At 40.0% G+C, this 18,777-nt stretch overlaps 1 protein-coding gene across 1 annotated transcript in view; it reads left to right on the top strand.

Annotated features, from left to right (window-relative positions):
- LOC307151640 (uncharacterized protein) overlaps nt 1–18,777 on the top strand; it is a 124,663-nt gene that overhangs the window by 96,646 nt on the left and 9,240 nt on the right. Inside the window, exons 63-82 of the mRNA XM_079859754.1 lie at nt 1,120–1,280; nt 1,367–1,556; nt 1,643–1,781; nt 1,886–2,019; nt 6,992–7,145; nt 7,225–7,329; nt 7,425–7,523; nt 7,733–7,879; nt 8,010–8,087; nt 8,613–8,760; nt 8,844–8,993; nt 9,154–9,226; nt 10,335–10,495; nt 10,639–10,828; nt 10,907–11,051; nt 11,129–11,262; nt 12,998–13,151; nt 13,261–13,365; nt 13,454–13,555; nt 14,663–14,806. Coding sequence (XP_079715880.1) covers nt 1,120–1,280; nt 1,367–1,556; nt 1,643–1,781; nt 1,886–2,019; nt 6,992–7,145; nt 7,225–7,329; nt 7,425–7,523; nt 7,733–7,879; nt 8,010–8,087; nt 8,613–8,760; nt 8,844–8,993; nt 9,154–9,226; nt 10,335–10,495; nt 10,639–10,828; nt 10,907–11,051; nt 11,129–11,262; nt 12,998–13,151; nt 13,261–13,365; nt 13,454–13,555; nt 14,663–14,806 — 2,713 coding nt within the window. The remainder of the gene's footprint in view (nt 1–1,119; nt 1,281–1,366; nt 1,557–1,642; nt 1,782–1,885; nt 2,020–6,991; nt 7,146–7,224; nt 7,330–7,424; nt 7,524–7,732; nt 7,880–8,009; nt 8,088–8,612; nt 8,761–8,843; nt 8,994–9,153; nt 9,227–10,334; nt 10,496–10,638; nt 10,829–10,906; nt 11,052–11,128; nt 11,263–12,997; nt 13,152–13,260; nt 13,366–13,453; nt 13,556–14,662; nt 14,807–18,777) is intronic.

Consider the following 18,777-nt stretch of genomic DNA (forward strand, 5'->3'; position numbering starts at 1 on the left):
CCTTAAAATACAGGGTGCATAAGTTTGGACACCCCTATGTTAAATTCCCATAGAGGCAGGCAGATTTTTATTTTTAAGTTTTTTTTTTTTTTTTTTTTTTTTTAGGATACTATGCATCCTGATAAAGTTCCCTTGGCCTTTGGAATTAAAATAGCCCCACATCATCACATAGCCTTCACCATACCTAGAGATTGGCATGGTTTTATTTCAGTTAGCCTAATAGCTAGTTTGATTTGCATTGAGAGATGATCTTATGGAAAGTACCCCATGCCAATCTCTAGGTATGGTGAAGGCTATGTGATGATGTGGGGCTATTTTAATTCCAGAGGCCAAGGGAACTTTATCAGGATGCATAGTATCCTAAAAAAATTTTTTTTTTAAATACTTAAAAATAAAAATCTGCCTGCTTCTATGGGAATTTAACATAGGGGTGTCCAAACTTATGCACCCTGTATTTTAAGGAAGAACATTTATTTATTTACGATACATTATTCATTCACAAAGAAAATTGGTGTCCTTAAAGGTTGGATTTTTCCTAATTTTTTAAATTAAGGCATTAAGTTCAATTTCCAAAAGATGATTTTTTATTCCTCTTTTTAGTCAACTTTAGCATGGGTGTCTAAACTTATGCATAGCACTGTATATTATAATTTATCATGACATTTGTAAAAAAAAAAAGAAGTAAGTTTACAGTAGGTTTAATTAGTTAAAATCAGTTAATGCATTAGTTAACTTTATATACTTACTAAATTTATTAACCTTTGCTAATGTTAGATAATAAAAATATATTCATATTTTGACCAAGATCTGTACATTCACATGTATTTAAATTGTAAGAAATACACATTACTTTTTTACTTGATGATTACAATACATGACATTTTAAGGTCATTCATTTCATACTTTTTGCTGAAAATTAGGGCTGGGTATCGACAAGGGCCTGACGATTCGATGCATATCACGATATATTACAATAGATACATATGGATACATATACACCCACACATCGGCTCTGCAAGCTAATATTTTATTTTTTTTAAACTATATTAAACAAATATGTATAAAAAGAATGCATTTCTAAGAGTTTGTTTTAAACTATATTTTAAAAACCTTTTTCAGGTCTCCAAATGGTCCAGGCCTCACATCGTGGCCTGAATTTGGAGCTGAAGCTGAGTATCTCAGCATTGGACTGGAACAGAAACCTGGAAAGGACCTGAAGGGAAAACACTTTAATTTCATGACTCAAACCCTTCCACGATTAATAAATAAGCGAAAGGAAGGCAAGTTATCAAAGTCAGCATTGTTAAAAAATTGGCTAAGGGTCGCTGTATAATATTAAGAATGGTTGCACATTTGTTTTTGACAGGACCTGTAGCACATACCAAATTAGGGTCTCTAAGAGGTTCCTTCATGACTGCGAAGGGCAAGGAAACAGTTGTCAATAGCTATCTAGGTGTACCGTTTGCAAAGCCACCTGTAGGCCCCCTGAGACTGGCTCCACCACTACCTGCAGAACCATGGCAAGGAGTGAGAGATGCAACCAAACAGCCACCAATGTGAGATTAAAGCAGAACTACTGAAATTAAATTGTCAGGCATTTTCATTTGGAAACAATGACACTTTGCTTTTTTCTTTATCCCAGGTGTTTACAGGCAAGGGAGATGCTTATAGACTTGATGGCTAATGTGTCTATAAGTTTTGAGATCCCTGAAGTATCAGAAGACTGTCTTTACCTCAACATTTACACTCCTTCTAAACCTGGAGACAACACCAAGTTACCTGTAAGTGTTTGGTCTGAATTTAATTGAGCTTTGCTCTATTTGTATGCATAAAAATGTATGTTGGTTAATGTTTTTTTTCTTTTTTAATACATGATGTGCAATAGGTCATGGTTTGGATTCATGGCGGAGGTTTTTCTGCGGCCTCTGCGTCCATGTTTGACGGACATGTTTTGGCTGCTTATCAAGATGTAGTTGTAGTCTTGATCCAGTATAGACTTGGCCTACTTGGATTTTTCAGGTAAAAACATCTACAGCTTCTCAACATACTAAGTTATTTGCTAAAAAATATTCTTTCAATTGTTCCATTGTTTCTTCAACTGTGAGCACTTTTTTCCCTGTGGATTTTTAGAAAATAAAGTCATATATCATATACTCTCATGTTCACTAAGATTGTCCAATATTGTATATGCATGCATTACAGCTGTAATGTTGTTTCTATCACATCTCAAATGATAATTTGTGTTTAATATCATTCTGAGGTAGACAATTCATTTTAAAAAGACCAACTCATTTGCCTTAAGCCGCATAGCTCTGTTCCAATTGGACTATAAGCAGCCAATCATCGAGGTAGTTGAGTATGCAGATTCCCCCCTTCCTCAGAGGGGAGAGAGCCGTGTCTACACACTTCGTAAAAGTACCCGGAGCTAGAGAGTGTCCAAATGGAAGGACTGTTTATTGGTATGCCACCCCCTTGAACACAAATCTCAAGAATGGTCTGTAGTGGGGGGCTATCTGGATATGAAAGTAGGCGTCTTTCAGATCCACTGATATAAACTAATTCCCGGGGCGAATTTGTACGAGGATTTGTTTAATAGTTAACGTTCTGAAAGGCCATCTCATGAGGGCGCGATTCAGACATCTCAGATCAAGGATAGGCCTGAGGCCGCCATCCTTCTTGGGGACGAAGAAGTAGAACTGGCAACAAAACATTGTTTCCAGTGCCCTTAACTGAGGAAGATGGGCATGCTTTGGGGGTGGTCCTGCCTCGGTGGGACTTAACCCTTTCCCCCTCCTCTCCGCTTTTGGCTGGGGCTGGACGGGTGCTGAAGCTGGCCTGGGTCACTTCTGAGTCGACTGGGCAATCTTTAAGAGACTGGAGGCAGTAGAGGAGCTGGCTCTTTTTGGGAAGAAATGACGCATAGCCTGTGATGACTTATGGGCCGCAATGTAGCGCTCCACAAAGCCGTCTACCACGGAGCCAAACAGGCCCGACGGGAGAGTCGAAAAAAGTTGTTCTGTCAGCGTCTTAAATCTCGGTGAGATTAAGCCATAAGTGCCGATCCAGCAGTAGTGGTGGCTTTTGTAGTGTGCAGTGCCAAGTACGGTGCATTGCGCAGCTACTTAAACAGTGCAGAGCCGGCGTGGCAGTCAGCGGCGAATACTCTGGAGGTGAGTGCTGACGTGGTTCTGCAGGGCTTGGAGGGGTGACTAGCTGTAGTCTTCCAGACGATAGCCGTACGCGGGCAGAGGTGTGCAGTGACAGCTTCTTCCACAGGGGGAGCTTTGTGTTCCGAGTTAGTGATCTCTTGGTGGACCTCTGGGAAGAACGGGGCTGGACACTGGCAAGGATCCTGCTGGCAGCGCCCTGGTTGCAGGAACCATTCATCAAGTTGACTGCGGGCGGCTCTTCTGGGGCCAATCAGTCCAAGCCAAGCTCTTCTAGGTGGCAGAGGGGCGGAGTCATCGCCGGAGTTCGCCCACTCTTCGCACTCAGAGGTGGCCAGAGACATTGAGTTTAACTCTTGGACTCGCCAAACGAGACCATGCCACTCGCACCAGATGAGAGGCGTTGATCCTCGTGGGTGAAGAGTAAAGGGGACTCTTCGGGGGAGAGTGAGGCACGCGGGTGCTGGGCCGACGTGAGCTCGCTTCTGTCTCGCTGCTCAACTCTTTCGCCTTGGCTCGAGAGGGGAAGGAGATGAGGGAGCGGCCGGTTCGCTGAAGAGCGTGATCCCAGGCAGGAGACGCACTCTGGATGCTCATCTAGAGGTGAACATGGCTGGACTGGCCATAGGGCATACCGGGCAATTTCCCGGTGGGCCGACGTGCTTTTTGGGCCGATACATCTCATACTCATACATACTTTTTTTTTTTTTTTTTTTTTTTTTTTTACGACCCATAAAATTTGTACATCGGCGGCCCATTCGTTTTGTTTTGCTTAATTGGCGGCGCTGGGTTTGTGCCGGTGTAATGCATTGGTCAAAAAAAGTTTTTTTTTTCTGACAGACCAGCCCATGAAACACGTAGATCAGCGGCCCATTGGCTCTTTTCTTGATTGACACTGGGCTGGCCCAATCACAACTTTAAACGAGTGAGCGAGGGTGCAGCAGTGTCAGTGTGTATCTGTCAAAATAGTCAGCGAGATGGAGAAGAAACGCAAGGAATGTGCAGAGAAATAGCGTGAAAAAATAGAGCCAGGCCCTTAAAGCAGACACTGTAAACTGTAAACTGTAAAATGTTTTCTGACCTTCATCAGCTCCAGCGGCAGATGATGATAGTGACGAGGATCAGGAGAGAGATGAGAGAGTGTAGAGTCCGCGGTAAGCAGAACTACTTTCAAAACACTTAGGCTATGTCATGAGTGTAGATTATTTCCACATCTGCATAGTTGACGATTACCGCAATTCACTAGAAATTTAATGAGAGGCGTTTGTAAACCATGTTTTCCGCCAAAATAAAAGCTTGATGCAGTTTGCGTCAAAATAAAAGATCATGTGCTTATCTCTTTCAAGTATAGAAATTGGTACAACACTAATTATGAAAGTTTCCTTTATTTTTTAGTGTATTTGTTTTACAAAATATGGCTATTACTGTCATTGGATTAATATTATAACTATTATTATGTAGTAGGTGTAATGTAAATAGACACTGTAACTAAAAGAGGTTTGAATTTTTCTTTGTTTAATTTGCACACTGAATATGGGTTGGAGCTTTTAATTTTGAACTCTCAAAGTGCACCAGATTGATGAATTTAACATTAAAATGCACAAAATTTTCGCATGGGGGGGCATGCCCCCCAACCCCCCTAGAAGTACCGAGGTCCCCCCACCATAGTTTTAACAAAAATCCTGTGAGAAACACTTGTATTGCTATGCCAATGCATCTTATAGCTTGTTTCAGGATTAATCACTGTGTAGTATAGTTCAACTGTATTAATAAATGTCAAATTTTTACTTATTTCATCTGTTAACTCTCACACGTTCCTATACTCACTCATTACATGGCATTAGTGGTTTTAATGAATAGGAGTTAGTATGCATATAATTAAGGGCGTGCAAAGATGGGTGGTGTTTATGATCATATAGTGGGCCGGTCTGGGCCAAAATGCCCGGGCCGATTTTTTGTCCCAGTCCAGCCCTGGAGGTGAACCCTGCACAAGTCGCATTCATGGCGTGACATTTGCCTCAACATTGCTGTGAAATTTGCTCTTACATTTGCTCTTTTATCAATCGCCGAATGGCCACAGGAGAGATCGCTGAATCAGCTTGCTTGCAGAGCACCATTCAATCAGCTTGCATGCAGAGCGTCATTGTTCCACTGCAAGGCTCATTCAACGGCGAGAAGAAGCGAGGAGAGTAAGAAGAGGCTTCAGTCTTCTTCGGAGCAGCGAGAGATAATCTTGGCGCTGAAGGATTCTGACTAATGGGCATTTCTGCATGGCTTATATAGCCAGCCATCCCTGCCCCTTTCGGTGGGCTAGAATGCCATTTGTCTGTGCAGTTGCACAGACGTGAACCAATCAGGTTTCAGGATTCGGAGAAAATTTTGTTTTCCCCATCAGAATCAGCGAACTGACGCAATGCAAGTGAACTGTATCGAAAGGGAACTTAACTTTTGCACAATAATATTAAAAGTGTTTACAATTTCACTATTATAACTTTTTGTGATTCTAAACATATAATGGTTTATATTTTATGATGTCATAGTTTAAGTCCAGGTTTGGGGAAACAGTAAAATCTGTATGTAAAAGGTATTTGAAAAGTAGTGAAAATAAAACATGGCATGATAAAAATATCCCAATAAATTTGTAATGGGATCTTCATTACAACAAAAAATGATAAAAATAAAAATCTGTTAAAGCTCCAGTCCGTAACTTTTTGGGGTTAAAATTTTTTCAAAATAAATGTTTCAGCCAGTGTTCAAAACTATCTGCTTGCCTTAACTCGATTCAACTAGACAACTGGAGATTCACCCGTTGTAAAATGCAAAAGACTTTGGACTTCGGACTGGCTACAGTGAAAAATAGACTGCAACCGGCCCATGCGAAAACAAGGATAAATATCTGAAGGGCATTAAATGTAGTCACGCAATGCTGATGTTGTTAACATTAACAATTTGAGAACAAAGTATAATTTGCACGGTTTGACGTGATATGATAAACGATCGTTAGATTTAATCAGCGCGATTTACTGCAATGCTTTTTTCCCCTTAACGTTAGCTAGTTGGTCTGAACAAAAGTGGATGTTACTTACTTGGTAACATATCTTGGATGACATTTTCCGGTGAAAATTCTTATGTTGGTCATTCTTCCAAAAAGTAGAATCTGTGATTGCGAATGCCAGTATCCACACCTGCGCGGCAACTGACAGCCACACATTATCCTCAAAACACTGGATTCATCCGCGCTGTGCCGTGCCGAGGCACAACCCACGTAAAGTTGATAATCCTGTGAATAACTGCAATTGCAGATTTCGAACAGAGATGGCGACAAAGAGGAAAAACTGTGGACTGCAGCTTTAAAGAACCCACTGAGATATAAAAGTGCCTGAAATAGAAGAAACTCTGACATATAAAAACAATATTTGCATTGGAAGAATTAGGGAAACCTTTCGCCCTTGTGTGAAATTCCAGATGCGTGAATTCCTATTGAAATTACTAGATTTTGCCGTGAAAATTCACGAACAACAGTAAATGTGACTGCACCTTTAGTTGTATAGAATACTTGTAGACCAGAGGTTCTCAACTCCAGTCCTCGGGACCCGCCGCTCTGCACATTTTGTATGTCTCCCTTATTTAACACACCTGAACCAGATCATCAGCTCGTCAGGAGAGACTCCATGAACTGAACTGAGTGTGTCAGATAAGAGAGACATACAAAATGTGCAGAGCAACGGGTCCCGAGGACTGAAGTTGAGAACCACTGTTGTAGACTATTTTCCATGTTTTGAACATTATCTCTACGACCTTGTATCCGATAAATGACCATTTAGCACAGGAGATGAACATGCACCAGGAAACTATGGTCTTCTGGACCAGGTGGCTGCCCTTCATTGGGTCCAGGAGAACATCCACAGCTTTGGGGGCGACCCTGGATTAGTGACCATCTTTGGAGAGTCTGCTGGAGGAGTCAGTGTGTCTTTACATGTAAGAATTTAGTTGTTGGGGTCATGCAATGATTAGGGACTTTTGTGTGTTTTAAAAAGTTTCTCTACATCTTCTATAGGTTCTTTCTCCATTATCTGCAAATCTGTTTCGCTATGCTATCGCAGAGAGCGGTACGGCAGCAATGGATGCTATTATGAATCCCAACCCTCTGCCAACAGCCCAAGTACATTTCACAAATTCATTACAAATTCAAAATTTCATTTTCTTTCACTGTGACTTACAGATATTTAATCAAAATGTATCAACATCTTTCTGTAGTATGTGGGAAATGCATCTGGCTGTGATATTTCCAGCACAAAGAAGATCGTTGACTGTGTTATGCAGATGTCAGAAGAGGACATATTAAAGATTGCTAGGGTTTGCATTGCAACCATACATTCATCTATCCATCCTTTCACATGAAATGTTTATATTTAATAGAATTTGATAAATTGTTTTTACTTTCTGTAAAAAAAAACCTTGTAAGGTCACGCCATTAAGTGATTAATATCAGTATTAATAATAATATTAATGCAGATAATTTCTGTGATAAATGTGTGTTTGCATATGTTGGGCTTATAATACAGGAACAACTAATGCTTCGTTTTGGAGTGACAGTGGATGGCCAGTTCCTTCCGAAATCTGTAGAGGAGCTTCTTCAATCCCACCAGTTTAATAAAGTACCTCTGATCACTGGAGTTACTGATGATGATGGTGGCTATATATTACCTAGTGTAATGGAAATGTTTCTTTTTACATAATTTTACTGAAAAACATTGATTTAAAGTCATAGATTATTTCCAAAATATGAAATATCTGAATGCGTGCAAGAGAACTTAATATTCAAAATATATTTTTTTGTAGATTCTTGGACCCCCGGGGTGGATAGATGGAATGGACAGAGAGCAGCTCATGACATTTTTGCCTTTATTTTATTCTGATGTAAGTAGCAGTAATAAGTGTATATACAAAGTGCATGGTAGAACAGTTAATTCACTCTATTAATCTATCAACTTATTTGTTTACTACATAGAAAAAAAAGGAATATTATTTTGGTTAATTTTATTTAGTTTAATTTGCCCCTATCAATAGTTTCTGCATTTATTTGTGGCATCCCCCAGGGTTTTATTCTAGGTTCACGCCTGTTTAAGTTGTCTGTTAATTTTAGGTAATGCAATCACAAAGCATTGTTTTTATTTTATTTTGTTTTTAGTTTATTTTTATTCTTATTACAGTTATGCAAACATATATCCCACTGTATATTCCTATTTCTTCTAAAAATCAAAACTTTGTAAACAGACTGATCTGTTATGTTACACAATGGAAATACCAAGTTTCAGGACATGACTGAAATACTGTCTACAAAAATACATATAATATTGTCTGTGGATAAATTATGCTGTGTTGCTTAAAATGTTCAATGGAAAATGAAAAATACTCTATTAATTTAAATATCACTTCCTTTAGCTTCAGAATCAGGCGATTGCTGAGTTTGTTTTAAATGAGTATCTGGGGCCATCCACGGACAGGATCAAAATCCGAGATGGCTTTCGAGAGATGATGGGTGACTTTTTTTTCAACATCCCAGCTCGCAAAGTAGCGAATTACCACAGAGGTGAGAGTTTACTCTATTTATGCATCACTGTGCCACTGTGCACCAATTATGCCAGTTTATTTTCAGTCATTTTCCCTTAATAGATGCTGGTGCACCAGTGTACATGTATGAATTCCAACATCCTCCCAGTATACTTCAAAACAAAAGACCCAGTTTTGTTGGAAGTGACCATGGAGATGAAGTTTTTTTTGTTTTTGGTTACTGCTTTGGAAATGGACATATACATATGAAAGGTACAGCCTAATTTATATAAAATAGGGTTGTTAGTATTCAAGTTCTAACTGCAGTCTCATTGTTTTTTTGTTGCAAAGATTTAAACCGGAACTATGCTGTCAAAGTGATGAGATATTGGCTACTAAGTCTCTTAAATATTCTTTCTTCTTCATAATTCAGAAAAACACACAGAAGAAGAAAATGAACTTTGTAAAACTGCCATGGCTTATTGGGGAAACTTTGCCCGCACTGGGTAAGTGATCACATCAGTGATAAACACTCCCTTCTAGGTTCAAGGTCTAGTATGCTATTTTTCTAAATCGTTGTTATACACTGTTGATATTTGAAATCAACCCAAACAATCACACCCCTCCCTTCATTGCTCCGCCCATAAACTGCACGAACACACAATGCAAGAGTGTCTCTTTTATCATAGCAGAAGCGAAGCAAAATAATGCTTCGCGATGACGAACGAACAATAAGGAAGCACAAAAAAGTGAACATTCAGTACACAAGAGTATATACAAGCAAGAGTTGGTTGTTAGACGCTGGCAGCACACCAGCTCCAGACGAACAATGACACTCAAAACCAATGTTACTCGCGTATATATAGAGCAGAAACAACCTCAACATTTTCAGGCCTTCCCGCTTATGTCTCTCCGGTGCTGGAAAGCTTTTCGAATTTTTACGTGGGTCCTAAAGCTCTTGCCTGATGATATCTCCTTCTTTTTCCAGTGATATTCCTCTGAACCTTTCTCTTTTGTAATGTCTCTCTTTTTTTCAATCTCCCTCTTGCTCAGCTTACTCTTCTCCCCATCATGAGTGGACACGCCCCCTCCTGCTGATTGGCTACAAGTTTGTTGTGCTGCTCGATCCAATTCTCTTTCAACAGCGTTTTTCAAAAATCGCTTACTGCACCTTTAAGGGACAAAATGTCACTAAATGTTACTATTGATTTTAATGTCACTTAATTTAATAAATGAGTTCTTCATGGACATTTACAAATAAAGGAGTATGTACAGTAGAAATGCACCATTACAACATAATGACCATCTTAAGTGTTTTTCATTTGTGTTTTTATATTGTGGTAAAACCACTGACTTATAAAAGAGCAAATATTTTTATACAAATTATTTAATAAAATGTTTTATTTTATTTTTTTACTTTGCACTTTTATCAATTTCTCAAGTCAATGTTTTACAACAATTATTATTATTTTTTGCAAGGATTATTTTGCATTGCATATTTTCTATGGTCTAAGTCAGAGAAACTAAAATAATTAACATTAGTTCTATAACAATATAGCAAGTGACAGTTTTGCATTAGAATGTCTGTATTTTTGTGTTTGTCATTGACGTCAGGTCTCCGAATGGTCCGGGCCTTACAAAGTGGCCTGAATATGGAGCTGAGGCTGAGTATCTCGGCATTGGACTGGAACAGAAACCTGGCAAAAACATTAAGGGACAACACTTTACTTTCATGACTCAAAAACTTCCACAGATTATAAAAGAGTGGAATGAAGGCAAGTTATTAATTTCAGAATGTAAATTTTTTTTGTCATAAAACCATCATTTATTTGCTAAATGCAAGTCAAATTGGATCTTTTTTGCCTTATGCAAACTAAATTAAATCTTTATTTTATATTATTATTGGGTTTCTTGACAGGACCTCTAGTGGAAACAAAATTAGGATCTTTAAGAGGTTCCTTCCTGACTGTGAAGGGCAAGGAAACTGTCATCAATAGCTATCTTGGTGTACCATTTGCCAGGCCTCCAGTGGGGTCTCTGAGACTGGCTCGGCCCCAGCCTGCAGAGAAATGGCAAGGAGTGAGAGATGCAACCAAACAGCCACCAATGTGAGATGCTACAAAACAGTATTTAAATTCAAATGTGTTTAGACATTTCCAGTATCTAATGTACCGTGGATTCTTTAGGTGCATTCAGGACAGGCAAGCGAGTGTCCTTCTTGAGCTGGAGTTTCTCTCTATGGATGTGGAGATTCCTGAGGTCTCAGAGGACTGCTTGTATCTCAACATCTACACTCCAGTCAAACCTGGTGAAGAACACGCCAAGTTGCCAGTAAGTTCAACAACAGCTTTTTGGGATTGAACGTCCTCATAGAAATTGGGTTGAGAATGTTTCCACGTGTTTTCTAGGTCATGGTTTGGATTCATGGTGGAGGACTTTCTCTTGGTTCAGCTTCAGTGTACGATGGCTCTGTTCTGTCAGCGTATCAGGATGTGGTCGTGGTGCTGATTCAGTACAGATTGGGACTGCTGGGATTCTTAAGGTTGGTGCCATAAATGATTTAACTGCTGCAGATTACCTGGATCATATGAAATGCTTAATGAAAGCGTAAAGATCATCAATTTTAATTTATTATTATAATGAGGTGTGAATATTTGCTCTGACAGCAATTTGATTCAAGTGTGATTATGAAATCATCATAATGAAATCTGAAAATTGGTCTTTGGTACAATTCATAATATTTTAATGAAAAGTTTTTTTTTAAATTATGGCAGTTCAAGCATAAAACCTCTATGCATAAAAGTAATGCATAAAAATCACTTCATGTTACATTGTTATTATATCAGACGCTTTATAATTATTACAATAAATAATAAAAAAAAAATATTCTGTATTAATTTTTTAAAGAAACACGCCAACTTTTTGGGTCTTTAGCTTATTCACCGTATCCCCCAGAGTTAGATAAGTCCATACATACCCTTTTCATCTCCGAGCAAGCCGTAACTCTGTCTGGCGCACCCACCGCTAGCCTAGCTTAGCACAAAGACTGGAGGTAAACAGCTTCAGCTAGCATACTGCTCCCAATAAGTGACAAAATAACGCAAACATTTTCCTATTTACATGTTGTGATTTGTGTAGTCACAGCGCGTGTACAAATAACAAGGTCACATGAGACACAGCCATCTTCTAACCGTATACAACTATATTCTCAGAAGGCGAAGCACTGCTACTTGGGCGGAGTGATTTGCTTGCAGCACCTGAGAAGCCCGTGGTGAGAAGCAGAGAGTTCGCTCAGAGTTGGAGTAAATCACTCCGCCCAAGTAGCAGTGCTTCGCCTTCTGAGAATATAGTTGTATACAGTTAGAAGATGGCTGTGTCTCATGTGACCTTGTTATTTGTATATGCTGTGACTATACAAATCACAACATGTAAATAGGAAAATGTTGGCATTTATCTCCAGTCTTTGTGCTAAGCTAGGCTAGCGGTGGGTGCGTCAGACAGTTATGGCACGCACGGAGATGAAAAGGGTATGTATGGACTTATCTAACTCTGCGGGATACGGTGATTAAGCTAAAGTCCCAAAAAGTCGACGTGTTCCTTTAAAAAACTGTAAAAATAAGATGCAAATATAACTGGATTAAAAACCCACAGTAGAAGAATCTTGATTTAATGGATTTTTACTACAAGTAGGTAAAAATTTAGTCTGTATTGATAAATTAATCAAATCTGGATTAAATTTTCATTGTCAAATAGATTCTTTTAATGATTTTTTAATTTCAATAGCCGTAATGTATTTATTTATTTTTTGTAAATAATTAGGTTTTGACTACAAAAAAGACTATTTTTTCTATTTTTTATTTTTTTGTAAAGTAACAAAAGTTATAGGTATTAGTAATTAAAATCAAATAAATAATAATAAAAATGTTTAATGGCATTAAATTATTGCAATTAATGCTTGTAACTTGGCATTCAAATTTATTTATGTTTTTGTGCAATGTACGTATTAGTGATGCTCCGAAATTTCTGAAACTGAAAAGATTTGGCCAAAATCATTGACAATTTCTCCACGAAACAGTGACAAATTTAATTAGCAAAAAAGTTCTGAAGGGCAAAAATGATTGAGAAATTTCATCATTATTTAATTTTGGCTTCAGTGTTTCATTAAAAAAACTAATTTTGGTGCAACACTAGTACACATGATTTAAGCCCTATTATGTGAATACATTTTTCTGTATTTAATCACATATTCAGATAAAAGTTTCCTTTTCTTTTTGCAGCACAGGAGATGAACATGCGCCAGGAAACTATGGTCTTCTGGACCAGGTGGCTGCTCTTCAATGGGTTCAGGAGAACATCCACAGTTTCGGTGGAGATCCTGGATCAGTGACCATCTTTGGAGAGTCTGCTGGAGGAATCAGTGTATCCACGCTGGTGTGCATCTTTATTTAGTAACTGTAGAAACAATTATTCAGCTGTAATGATTGCAAAATTGAATTGTATTGAATGATGGAGTCACTTTCTGTGTCATTATGTCTTTAAGATTCTTTCACCATTGGCTTCTGGTCTGTTTCATCGAGCCATTGCAGAAAGCGGGACTGCCTTTTTCCATGGTTTAGTGATGGCAAATCCTTTGCTGATAGCCCAGGTATAATTTCCTTTCATAAACTTTTTATATTTTCACCATTTTGTTTTTTAAAAGTCTTCTTACGTCCTCATGTTGATGATCATTGTAGAATGCAGCTAAATCATGCAACTGTGACAGTAGCAGTTCATCAAAGATCGTTGACTGCATCATGGGCTGGTCTGAGGAGGAAGTTCTGGAATGTTCCAAAAAGGTGTGAGATTTTTTTCATAAAAATAAGCCATTAAAGGGATAGTTCACCCATAAATGAAAATTACCCCATGATTTACTCACCCTCAAGCCATCCTAGGTGTATATGACATTCTTCTTTCAGACTAATATAATCAGAGTTATATTAAAGTGCCCCTATTATGCTATTTTAAAGTTTCCTAATGTTGTTTTGGAGTCTCCTACAACAGGTTTACATGCATCAAAGGTAAAAAAAGAGTTTAATTTTCTCATAATATACATTTGCACATCACCACATTTTTCAACGATTCTCAAACGACTCGTCAGATGAACCAGTCTCTCTAAATCCCTCTTTTCGCGAGCTACTCTGCTCTGATTGGCCAGACAGCTCAGTCTGTTGTGATTGGTCTACCGCATAGAGTTTCGAAAACAAAAACGCCCATTGCAATAACTGAACGTCAGCTCAGGGATTGTACACCATAAACTAAAGACAGTAACAAACAATGACGTCAATTTTACCATATCAATCCGAGCTCGAGTCCGATGATGAAACACTGGAAGAACTAGTTATTAAACCCAAACCTCCATCGCAAAGACGGCTCGAGCAGGACGTTTCTCAGTGATACGCTACTCAGTTTGAGGCACATTGAGATGTTGCAACTGTAATTCCTCACCATTAGCATTAACAAGAGTGTGTCTATCAACAAACCGATTATTTTACTTTTACTTATTTATTTATACACCTAGGATGACTTGAGGGTGAGTAAATCATGGGCTAATTTTCATTTTTGGGTGAACTATCCCTTTAAGAAAAATGTTTTTGAAATCATTCGGTGTGAAGCAAAAAGATCACTTGTGAAAAAGTTTGTCATTTATGACAATTCATTTGTTTTCAGACACTTAATTGCATGTTATTTACCATTTAGATTTAAAAAAAAGTATTAGTTTAAATTTATATTTAATGCAGTTTGTTGAACTAAAGAGTGCTTTAGTTTAAATACATCTTTATATCCAATTTCATAATTCTATTGACTTTGACATATGGTTTGAAGTGTATTGCCAAATGTACTGACAAGCAATTATGATAAACTGAAATATATACTCAAACTATAAACTGAAAATGTGTTCATAGTTCGAGATGATGCACTTCACTGTCGCTGTGGATTCTAATTTACTTCCCAAGCCTGTAGAGGAGATCATTCGGAAACAAGAGTTCAGTAAAGTTCCTCTCATCACTGGTATTACTAATGATGAGTTTGGCTATTTACTGCCCACAGTGAGTAAATATTACATTTATTATTATATTCAATATCACACTCCAAACAGCTATTATTTCAATAAAGAAATCAACAGAAAATGCATTAGTATCCACAGGATAGTGGTATTATTTTTTGTATGCAGGTGCATCTTTCACTTGGTTTGATTTACTTCAATTTGACTCTTTTTAGGGGCTAAGCACCGAAGGTGCGGAGGCACCTATTGTATCTGTTCCCGTTCTTCTTATTATTATTCTTCCGCCATGGGAGTCTATGGCAGCCCATAGAAGCGTTTGCGGGAAAGTTGTAACGGTTTGACATTCTGATAGAGGACAGTCCCAACATTAAGTACACCAATTTTGGTGTGTCTAACTCATTCCCTCTAGCGCCACCACCTGTCCAAAATTTCAATCATATTTACGCTAATAACTTTTGAACCGTAAGGCCAATCAACAAAATTCCTCTGATTCCTGAGCTCATGTCGATTCGATTGCACCCTATGATGTCATTTTCCGTCATAAAAATATGGCTGCCGTTTTGAATTTTCCCGAAAAAGCTACTTTTTCGAACTCGTCCTAGACGGTTTGTCCGATTTGCAAGAAAATTGAACCAGATCATCTTCAGGCAGTGGTGACAAAACTTATGGAATTCAAATTGATTCGTCAAACCTTTTTCGATAAACGCTCGAACAAATTTTACGTAGCTCTTGCAAAAACAGTCGTAAGGCTGTATCTCCGCAACGGTTTATCGTATTCAGACCAAACTTGGTACATGTCATCACAAGCATGACATGAGGCTACATGCTGCGTTTCGGCGCAGCGCCATCTACTGGTACGCAGATATGAAAAATTGCTATTTTTGCTTATAACTCCTGAACAGTTTGTCAAAAAATCATAAAATTGGTCTCGTTAGATTCAGGGCAACATGCCGAGTCGACTGATATCCAATTTTACTATATCGGCCATTTTGGCTGTCAGCCATTTTGATTTTTGTGCTAAAATGCTGTATTTTAAGAAGGCATGAACAGATTGTTACGAAACTTGGTATGGGTCATCAGCACGATGCCCTGAAGGAGTGTGAGAAGTTTCGAAACAGCGCCACCTAGTGGTTAATGCGCTTAAAAACATTTGCTGATATCTTCGAAACCGCTAGTCCGATCGAGACGAAACCACCGTCAGAAGTTTGGAAACATAGGTCAATAGCTACATGTCAATGCCCAAATGCGAAAATATCCCCTGAAGGTACCCAAATTATTTCGAGACAGCGCCACCTAGTGGTCAAAAGTTATAACAAAATTTCCAAAAAAGCTAATAACTTTTGGATAAATCGGCCCATTGAAATGCCACTGGTCTTAATAGATTCCTTGGGTCACGCCAAGAACATAGATACCATCCATCCATCCATCTTCTTCCGCTTATCCCGGGGCCGGGTCGTGGGGGCAGCAGTCTAAGCAGAGATGCCCAGACTTCCCTCTCCCTAGACACTCCCTCCAGCTCTTCCGGGGGGGGGGGGGACACCAAGGCGTTCCCAGGCCAGCCGGGAGACATAGTCTTCCCGGGAAGGCGTCCAGGAGGCATCTGGAACAGATGCCCGAGCCACCTCAGCTGACTCCTCTCGATGTGGAGGAGCAGCGGCTCTACTCTGAGCTCCTCCCGAGTGACCGAGCTTCTCACCCTATCTCTAAGGGATCGCCCAGCCACCCTGCGGAGAAAGCTCATTTCGGCCGCCTGTATCCGGGATCTTGTCCTTTCGGTCATGACCCAAAGCTCATGACCATAGGTGAGAGTAGGAACGTAGATTGACCGGTAAATCGAGAGCTTCACCTTGAGGCTCAGCTCTTTCGTCACCACAACAGACTGGTACATCGACCGCATTACTGCAGAAGTTGCACCGATCCGTCTGTCAATCTCCCGTTCCATCCTTCCCTCACTCGTGAACAAAACCCCAAGATACTTAAACTCCTCCACTTGAGGCAGGAACTCTCCACCAACCTGAAGTGGGCAAGCCACCCTTTTCTGACTGAGGACCATGGCCTCGGATTTGGAGGTGCTGATTCTCATCCCAGCCGCTTCACACTCTGCTGCAAACCGTCCCAGTGCATGCTGAAGGTCCTGGTTTGATGAGGCCAACACGACAACAACATCAAGAGCAGAGACGAAATCGTGTTGTCACCAAAACTGACACCCTCCGGCCCAAGGTTGCGCCTAGAAATTCTGTCCATAAAAATTATGAACAGAACCGGCGACAAAGGGCAGCCCTGCCGGAGTCCAACATGCACCGGGAAGAAGTCTGACTTACTGCCGGCAATGCGAACCAAGCTCCTGCTTCGGTCGTCCAGGGACCGGACAGCCCTTAGCAAAGGACCACGGACCCCATACTCCCGGAGCACCCTCCACAGGCCGCCGCGAGGGACACAGTCGAATGCCTTCTCCAAATCCACAAAGCACATGTGGACTGGTTGGGCAAACTCCCATGAACCCTCCAGCACCCTGTAGAGGGTATAGAGCTGGTCCAGTGTTCCACGGCCTGGACGAAAACCAAACTGTTCCTCCTGAATCCGAGGTTCTACTATCGGCCGTATTCTCCTCTCCAGTACCCTGGCATAGACTTTCCCAGGGAGGCTGAGAAGTGTGATCCCCCTGTAGTTGCGGGGATGTAACACACCCTCCGGTCCCCCTTCTTAAAAAGAGGGACCACCACCCCGGTCTGCCATCCCAGAGGCGCTGTCCCCGACCCTGCAGAGGCGTGTCAGCCAAGACAGCCCCACAACATCCAGAGACTTGAGGTACTCAGTTCGGATCTCATCCACCCCCGGTGCCTTGCCCGCAGCCCGGGTGATGGACGAGTCCACCTCTGAGCCCTCAGCCTCTGCTTCCTCAATGGAAGACGTGACGGCGGGATTGAGGAGATCCTCGTAGTATTACCCTTCCACCATCCAACAACATCCCTAGTTGAGGTCAACAGCTCCCCACCTCCACTGTAAACAGCGTTGGTAGGGCACTGCTTCCCTCTCCTGAGGCGTTGGACGGTTTGCCAGAATCTCTTCGAGGCCAGCCGATAGTCCTTCTCCATGGCCTCACCGAACTCCTCCCAGGCCCGAGTTTTTGCCTCCACAACCACCCGGGCTGCAGTTTGCTTGGCCTGCCGGTACCCGTCATAGATAGATACAATAGTACATAGATACCAAGTTTTCCTTATTTGGCCAAACTTCCTGTCCGCCATCTTGATTTTTATTCAAAACCTACTTTTTCGAACTCCTCCTAGACTGTTGCTCCAATTTTCACGAAAATTGAACCAGATCATCTCCAGACTGTGCCGACTAAATGTTATGGATTTCGTGTCGATAAACGAAACCGTTTCCGTATAGCGCAGCAGCAAAGTTGAGGCATGATGCCAAAAGCACTATTCAGGCTTTATCTCTGCAATGCCTTGACATATTGACACCAAACTTTGTATGTGTCATTGTCACTTAACTCTGACCACATCACATCAGTTTTGTAACTGCGCCACCTATTGGTTGAAAGTGATAATCCATTAAATCATATTTTTAATTACTGTTTATATGATTTTTCAGCCATTTCGCCTAAAATCCTCTTTAAATGTCTTTAATTGCTCATTCTTGCAGTTGGTCTGACACTTTCAGCCATGTCTTGTCATCTTATTCTGCTTGGCCCCGATAATTGCTGCTTGCAGCTATATTTCTTTTTTCTTTTTTCTTTTTTCTTTTTTTTTTTTATATCAAAAATGAAACAAAAAGTGTTATTAAAAGGCTGAAATTCTTAAGTAGTTTTAGACAGGGATAGTTCAGGTTACATCAGTTGGAATAAATGAATAAATGTTGATAAATGCCTTTTTTAACCCTAAAGTTCCCCTATTACGCTTGTTGAAAATAAAAGGTATCAACTGTATGAAATCAACACACACACAAAGATCTCAGATGCATTTATAATATATTCATATTTTAGGTTTTATTTTTTTATGCTTAAAGTTG

Source organism: Squalius cephalus (assembly GCF_949319135.1).
Source record: "Squalius cephalus genome assembly, chromosome: 23".
NCBI lineage: Eukaryota > Metazoa > Chordata > Actinopteri > Cypriniformes > Leuciscidae > Squalius > Squalius cephalus.